Consider the following 8,483-nt stretch of genomic DNA (forward strand, 5'->3'; position numbering starts at 1 on the left):
CAGTCTGGTGACAGTGAACTGTCAAGCTCACCACCAATCCATTCCAAATCAGACTTTCTTTTTTCACAAATGCTTTAAAAAATATATTGTTGATAAACTTTTTCTCAAGCTTAAACAGAGCACACGTGTACACTTTCTCATATAGATTGTCTCCCCTTGACACAGTGCTGCTGTTTCTATCCATAAGATTGGTCTGACCAGTCTTTTAACTTCTTGTTTATCATTGATCATGTTATCATTAATCAAGATGATTCACTGGAATTGCACAAGAATTTTTAAGCAATAATTTATACAGTGTGTTGTGTTAATCCATCCTAACATTGACATAATTCATTGTGAAATTCTGATTTAGTATGGATGTTATTTTTGCACACTTAATTGACTTCTACATTTAACTTTTAGGTAATTACAGCGTGAAAATATTTAAGAATTAATATTAGGCATACGATAAACTACTGTTTGTATTATTAGATGAAATACAAGCTATACAGTTGCCTGAATTTAAAATTGTCACTGACGCGAATTACTAGGTTGTAGGATCATTTCTTCCTTTACTAAGGTAGTGATGATAACATGTCTGCTCTTAGAACATTAGATCTGGAAAGCAAAGCTGAAAATCTTTTTCATTCTCTAATCAGTTTGGTTTTTTTTTTTTTTGCAATCTAACTTTTATAAAATGGTTAATGTCATTTGCAGTTTTTGACCAGTTTAAATTAAACAGGATTCTGTTGTTTACACAGGATTCCATTGTTTATTTATTTCATGGCTTGAAATATAAAGGACTGGAAAGATGTTTAATCCCCATACAACAGAGTTTAGATTCCTTTTCTGAGTTAGTTTGTGCCTATTGCCCTCTGTGTTTCATAAATAGCATTTAATGTACTGAGTTTTCACACATACCAATTACAAAGTCTGGCACAGTAACAACTAATTCTTTTGCTCTTGAATGTTGCTTTGTCTGTAAACTTTGCTGTATTTTTCATATCCTTTCTAGGTATTTATTGCCAAGACCTTCACTGTTCATCCTGAAATCATCCTCATCCAAATTTAGCTGCAGTTCATCTGGAATGCCTCGCCCTAACATTTTGTTAACACATAGATACAGTCACTTGTGAAGTAAAAGGAAAATTGCTGCTTGTAAATTGCACTCCATTTCTTTTTTTATAACTTGTGATGGAGCTAAACATAAGCACTGTTCTATATTTCCTACCATTATATTATAATAAAATCTAGCTGAAAACTTACTGTAAAAGTATAGCTTTTCTGGGAACATAATAAACCTCGTTAAGTTGTTTACACACACATGTGAATGTGTAGATCTTGCTAGGTTTATAAGTAATTCCTTCCTAATAGAAATGTTATTTTTGCTGCAGAATATATAAAATGAAATTGTTGAAGATTCTATTACAGTATTATATTATTTTGTAAGTACAATACTTTGACTTGAAAATTATTTATTGTAAACTATATTATTTATTGTCTCAAATGTAATTTATCCATTAACAAAGCAGATAATTAAAAACTCTAGTGGAACAGTAAAACTGTAACAGTTATCAAAAATAATATCAGATCAGTTCTTGGACATGTTTAAAATAAACCCCAAACCTCTGTAAGCCAAACCTAAAGCAGACATATTTTTATTTCTCCTCTGAAATGACAAGATCTATTTAATTTTATTTTTTCTTAAAGGACATGATCTAGTATCTTCTAGCCAAAGTGAAGACATCTAGTATACAAACAGTAAAATATCAGTTTAGGTATTCACCTCCTAATTGGATTCTCCTAATAAAATGGAAGCCAACGTTTGTTTCCAGGTTTTCATTCACATTACCTGTATCCTGTGCCTTTAGGTTTCCTTTGGGAGCAAGCAGTCATCCTCAGCTCCACATGCATGCATAGTGCATAGGTTTTCTGTTACACTGCATAAGTGGTAAAGCAGACGTTTTTAGGAAATACTGCAGCTGTAATGTATTATTTCAAACTTAAACTAATTGGTTTATTGTAGTTTTTAGCATGCAATCCACTACCTACTGTAGAATGTATCTTTGCAATGGACAGTATTTTCTAGATTGCTGACACCTTTAAATGTTGGAATTCTAATTCATTAGAAAGTTCTTATTCAGATCTAGATTCCTGAGGCTGGCTGAACAGCACAAAACCAAAATGAGCCAGAGCAGGAACCTAGTATTAACAGGATTTGTAGCCTGAAAACATCATACAGCCATTCATCCCACTCAGCATTGTGCCATGTGAGCCTTATTCATTAGAGAAATAATTATTAAATCAGTTAATTTAGATTTAAAAATAATTAAGTTTTTTAACTGAGTAAAGAACAGAGTAGTTATTATTTACCAAAGAATCGTGTACTTATGAATCATTTAACCCTGAAACATGTTTGTAAATTATCAGTGTATTTCAGGTATACTTTAAAAATAATTTGGGGGCTAATTATCCTCAGGAGCAAGTATGATAGTGTTTTTTGATATCCAGAAATTTAAGACAAATTTAAGAGACTTAAGAGATTTGAGATTGAAGTTGTATGGAAATGATTTTTTAAGAAGTTTTAGTCATAGTATATATAAAAACTGGGAATTTGGTTGAGATTTTTGATGCCTGTGCTGTAGTGCCTCAGCTCTAGAATTGCAGAATCTATAAGAAGAATATTTGTAAACAAATAAAAAACCCTCTTGAGATTACCAGATCAAAGCAGTGTTTTGGTCTGGTAAAGTCTTTTTAATTTTTGTGGTAATACTAGTTCAGTAATATAATATGTTCACATTAATTGTATATCTCTTTTGGTCTATACAGTGACTATTAAACCATACTCTGGTTATCTGTAACACCTAATAAAAGCTGTAAATTTTCTCTTCTTGGAGGAGGCTTCCATTGTATTCTACTTTTGGCCATAAGGATAAGATCAGCTTCCAGCTTAGCTTGCCCGACTCAAAGAGAGCTTTAAGATAGAAGGTTCACATGTCTTTTTTTTTCTTGTTAAAAAAAAAAATAAAAATTCACTATGATTTCTATTTTTGAATGCTGGTGCTGGGCCAGGTGTGTCTGTACAGAATACTCTGCCAAAAGAAAGAGGGCTATTAACCATCCCTATGGACAAATCTAGAAAAAAAAAAATACATTTAGCATGTACAAAAGTGGACCAGGTGGTGGTTTACGTCTGACATGACTTAATATATTTGCATTTCTGATAACCTTTCCTAAAACGGTCATGTGTTCCTAGTTATGTGTGAATCAATACCTTCAATAAACGTCATGCTACACTTTGCTGCAGCTCCTCAGAACCAGCGTGTGTGCTCTGCGGGTGAATTATGGGCTGCACCTGTAGCCCAGCCTCCAGGTAGTGCCGGAGGTGGAAGCAGTTACCCCTTTCCTCTGTAAAAGCAGCAATTTGCTTTGTGATCAGACCAGTGGTCCTAGTAAGTCTTAATTAGCGGCCTCGAGCTCCTGCAGGCTCTGCTGTGGCAGCACCTGCAGCCTTTTAGCCAGCGGGTCTGCTCGCCCTCATCCTGGCCCTGCCAGCCAGGCTTTGCTCGAGGAGCAGCGAGCTCATCTAAGCGTGGAGGCGAGGGCAGCGCCCGCAGTGTCGCCCGCAGTGTCCCCCGCAGCACGGCCAGGTCCCGGCTCTGTTCAGCGCCCTACGAGCTGCGATGCGAGGCAAAGGAGCACTGAGAGGTGTTAGCCGCGCTGATCTTTACCCAGCTAAGAGACGGCTGGCATGAGGCAATGGGTTCTGTGGCGGCGTATCGCAGCTCCTGGAGCGCACCAGCTGCGTGTGCAGCTCTCGGCGCCTGAGGCGGCAGCCCCGGCCCGGGCGCTGGGAGAGGCGCGGGGGAGCGCTGAGCTCCTCCTTTATCAATAACGGGACATCCGCCCGCCCCGCTGGTGGTTAGTTAAAAATATCGCCCTTTTATTCCCTGCGACTCGGTTGTTAGAGTTAATTATTCGGGAGCGGGCTTGGGGCGGCCCCGGGCGGGGCTGGGCGGCGGCAGCGCTCACCGGGCTCCGCGGCTGCACGAACCGTGCCCCGGCGCTCGTACTGCCCCAGCCTAGAGATGGGTTCGGAAATGCCGATTATTAAAATTTACAAAGAGCTCATGCGTTATTTGAGTTCCAGAGCAAGGAAAATACCTTTTAGAAACCGTTGCTTAAATGATGTTGGAAGAAATGTTACTTGAAGTACCTTATAAGGATACCTGTTTTTAGACCTTGCCCTTGGGTTATTGTTCTGCCTAGAAATAATGTCTTATACTCATTATAGAAAAATTAGTCTCTAAGTGCTGATTCTCTGTACTGAAAAGCAAACAAAGTACTCAGTGTTTAAAATTACATCTGAAAGGTTATTTATCTGGTCTAGGGGTTCTAGAACAAATTTACTTCTATATGTAAAACCTTAATTTTATGGTTTATGACTTTCCCTGTATATTCAAGTGAATATATTAAAAGTATGTCCAGAGAGGTCTGGACAGGCTGGATTGATCGGCAGAGACCAAGAGTATGAGGCTCAACAAAGAGAAATGCTGAGTCCTGCCCTTGGTTCACAGGAAACCCTTGCAGTGCCTAGGCTTGGGGCAGAGTGGCTGGAAAGCTGCCTGGCAGAAAGGGACCTGGAGCTGCTGGTCAACAGCTGCTGGGGACAAGCCAGCACAGGGAAAGAAGGGCAATGACATCATTGCTTATATGAGAAGTAGCATGGCCAGCAGGACTAGGACAGTGATTGTCCCCCAGTACTTGGCCCTGGTGAGGCACCTTGAGTGCTGTGTCCAGTTCTGGGCCCCTCAGCACAGGAAGGACATGGAGGTGCTGCAGGGTGTCCAGTGGAGGGCAGCAGAGCTGGTGAAGGGTCTGGAGGGCAAGTCCTATGAGGAGCACCTGAAGGAACTGGGGTTGTTTAGCCTGGAGAAGAGAGGGCTCAGGGGTGGGCAGCCTTCTCTCTCTTTGCAACTCCCTAAAAGGAGGGTGTAGCCAGGTAGGGTCAGGCTGGTCTCCCAGGCAGCTGGTGACGGGACAAGAGGATGTAGTCTCAGGCTGTGCCAGGGGCTGTTCAGGTTGGACTTTTGTGGGAATTTCTTCAGAGAAATGATTAGACATTGCAGTGACCTTCCCAGGGAGGTGGTGAAGTCACCATCCCAGGAGGCCTTTAAGAAAAGGCTGGACATGGCACTTGGTGCCATGCTCTAGTTGACGTAGTGGTGTTTGGTATAGGTTGGACTTGATCTCGGAGGTCTTTTCCAACCTAATTGATTTTGTGATTCTGTGAAAAGACTGAATTGCATTGACAATTATAGCATCTAATTTAGGTGTTAACAAATATGAGTATTTGCAAGTTAGTTTTGCATTCATTGTTAACAATTAACTTGAAGCTGTTGCAATGGGAATCCATTTTCAGGAGGAAATGTTTTGCTGGTAAATGGTATTCTTATCGGAAAAACTTTCACTTCAGCTAAAAGCATTCATAATTTTGTGGGATATGGGATTATATTTGTTAAAGTTGCTAAGGCTTTCACCGAAGTTCACCAGAAGGCCCTGTTGGAAAGGCACAGCTGCAGGCTGGACAGTTGCACAGCAGTCTGCAGCTGAGCCAGCCAATGGGTGCCCTTCTGTTAAATTTTGGTTTTGTCTGGTTGAGATTAAAAGTATAAAGTGGGGGTGACTTCTACAATAAAGTGATCTCTTTTGGATGCAGAAGGCGGGGGGGGGGTGTCTGTCTCTTTGTTCCCTGTTGCTACATAATTTTTTCTGTATGTGGTAAAATTCCCATGTGTTAGTTGTTATTCCGCATCTGTATTCTTTGTTCTCTGTCAGCCACCTCTGTGCAGTTCCCTACATTATTGAAATCTCTTGTTAACATAGAAGAGTTTTTGTTAGTGTGACAATACCTGTAGCACTTCAGGACTCTTAAGGAAATGGGGGTAATTTTACTATTTACGTGTATGGAACAGAGAACTCTGTGGGGAATCAAGGCAGATACATTCTTGATGTTTTTAACATATGCTCATTTCTTCTTTAAAACAAAAGGCAACATTTTTGCAGAAAGGAAAACTATTGATACTGAACTGTTAATATTGCCCTCCTTTCAACACAGATGCTGTAGTTTATGCTACAAAATAATGCAGTTAAGGCTACTGTGTATTGGCCCCAAGCACCCACGGCGTGGGTCAGCCTGCCTTTAGCAGCACAGAGTGAAGTGCAGCCCATGCCTGGCCAGAATGGGGTCTGACACGGGTGCCCAGGGTGGCCTCAGAATGCCCTGCTGGCTCAGGTGGCTGCACAGCAGTCGGTCCCCTCTGTGCTGGCCCCTGTCAGGACCTATCAGCAGCATTAGCAAGGGTAGGGGAGCGTAGGGAAGTGACCCCTACCCGCCCTTCCTGCTGTGCCCTCCCAACACCGCTGCTCCCAGCTCCTGTCACGCAGCTCTGCTGAGCACCATCACACGCAGTGCCACGGGAGTCGTGTTTGCCAGCACGGGCAGCCCACTCTCTGCAAAGCGCTGCCTCTCAAGGCTGAGGGTGGCAGGCATGAGGTAGACTGGAGCCCAAAAAGGGTATAAGAAGTAAGGGGATATGTTGAGAAAAAAACATTATTCTGGAGGTTTCACATTAAAAGTGTTCCTTGTGCCCACCTCTGTGGAAATTATTTGCTGTTATGGCAAATAATTCTGCCATGGTAGAACAGATGGTTTCACTTAACGCTATATATAATTTTTAAGTAAGTGGTGTAGTGTTATCTGACTATCCTATATCATTATACCTAGTCAGTTGTTCCTTACAACATTTCCCACAATCCACTGGCTCTTTTGGAAGCTTATCAGAAGGACATAGAGGACCTTATTTTCTAAATAGAAGCTTTCAATTTCAAGATTAAAAAAAAAAAAGTAGTTCAATACTTGTATTTCAAACTTCTGTGTAGTGGACAAATTTGATCTGACCCAGGCATCAGACTGTCACTCTGGTTGTCCTTGCACAAGAAGGATGAGATTAATTTACTTTGCAAAGAGAAATACAGCTCTGAGTGACACACACAAGTGGACTCAGCAAAGGTGCATCTGGTACAAGAATAGACAAATATGAGAACTCAATATGTGTTTCCAGGAGAATGCACCTGTGCCCCGAGCAGCCATTCTGTGCAAGCACCTCTCTCGGAGTGCTGAATGCTCTCACTTGAAGTGGCTTTCCTGCAGCTGTGATGTTGCTTGCTTGTCCAGGTACCTGTGGGTCGCATACAACTATAGGTTTCATTGGTTGTAGTGTTTGCTCAGTAAGATAATTGATTTACAATGCCCTGTACAAAGGCATTGCATTTGTCAAACAACTAAACACAGACAATGAGAAGCAGTACAAATTATCCTGTGCAGAGATCTGGACACTCTTTCTGGTAACTAATGAACTGGGGGGGACTGTGCAGTCTAGACAAGTTTTTTTTTGAAACTGACCACTTTGGTAAGTAGTTGACAATCTCAACTGGAAGAGTTGGACTTTCTTCTATCCCACCTATCCTTTCCCATTCAGCCCTATTAGGTGATTGCAAGGTGTTCTGCTGAGCCAGGTCTCTTCCCTGCCATGAAGGGTTTGTACTCTTCATGGGTGTGATGAGCTTTTTTCACAGTCATGTGGGATTCAAACCATCTGATTTCTTTTATTCTGATTCAGAGCCTGAACAAAGTAGCTGCATCAAAAGGGCACAGTAGTAGACAAGTGTGCTGCGGGGCAGTTTAACTTCAGTCACGCTGTTGGTTGCTTTGGTGTTTAGTACACTATGCAGCCAGAAGCAACTGAGAAATCTTACTGGCATGGTGAAAAATATGTTCCTCTGGCACTTAAAATAACTTCTACAAGTATTGGTAAAATGGACCTGACAGCATATTTCCGAGCTTTAATTCAGTCAATCTGTGGGATTGCCAGATTAATCAGAATGGCTGCCTACATCTGTGCAGTTGGGTTATACTCACTAACCCTGACTATGTGTGACACCAGACAGAGAGCTGGTGCTTTCCTCTATTTCTGTCTGAAGAAGATTCAGCATATATGTTCCTCTCCTGTCACCATGGCCTCTGCTTTTGTTTTGAAACACAGGAACCCCTAGCTTCCTTCAGCTGTGATGTGCCTTTTGACCAGCTGAGAATCCAAATGCTTTTCTCCACAGATGTACCACTGAGTATGACAGTACATTATTCACAAGAGGTGAATAATGGGAACATAGGTAGCAATGGAATTTTTTTGAAAAGCAGGGTAAGTGCAGTAGCTCTTTACTTGCCATCTTCCAAGCTGTTGGTGCCTTCTTGCAGATGTTGTTGTAGCTGTCAGAGTAGGGGGGCTGCTCGCTGTGGTAGAGGAAGTTGTTGCTAACTCAGACTGTTCTTCCTAAGCTGTGACACTGCAGTTTTTCCTCCCTTCCTTCCACCTCCAGCTCACCCAAATGGAGGAAACAGTAAGTTTTGTATATCTTATAACTTCCAAATGCTAACAAGTCTG

General features: G+C 41.4%; 1 protein-coding gene across 9 annotated transcripts in view; it reads left to right on the forward strand.

Moving 5' to 3' along the window:
- TTLL7 (tubulin tyrosine ligase like 7) overlaps positions 1 to 2,869 on the forward strand; it is a 66,047-nt gene extending 63,178 nt beyond the window's left edge. For 8 of the 9 annotated variants that reach the window (XM_014250877.2, XM_088060516.1, XM_088060518.1 and 5 more), the window contains one exon: positions 995 to 2,869. In XM_014250877.2, coding sequence (XP_014106352.1) covers positions 995 to 1,115 — 121 coding nt within the window. In that variant the 3' untranslated portion in view covers positions 1,116 to 2,869. The remainder of the gene's footprint in view (positions 1 to 994) is intronic. The other variant, XR_015773352.1, reaches the window with a different exon arrangement.
- The last annotated feature ends 5,614 nt before the right edge of the window (positions 2,870 to 8,483 follow it).

This window comes from Pseudopodoces humilis, chromosome 10 (assembly GCF_049639895.1).
Source record: "Pseudopodoces humilis isolate 2021_Gansu_Grassland_sample_001 chromosome 10, ASM4963989v1, whole genome shotgun sequence".
Taxonomy (NCBI): Eukaryota; Metazoa; Chordata; class Aves; order Passeriformes; family Paridae; genus Pseudopodoces; species Pseudopodoces humilis.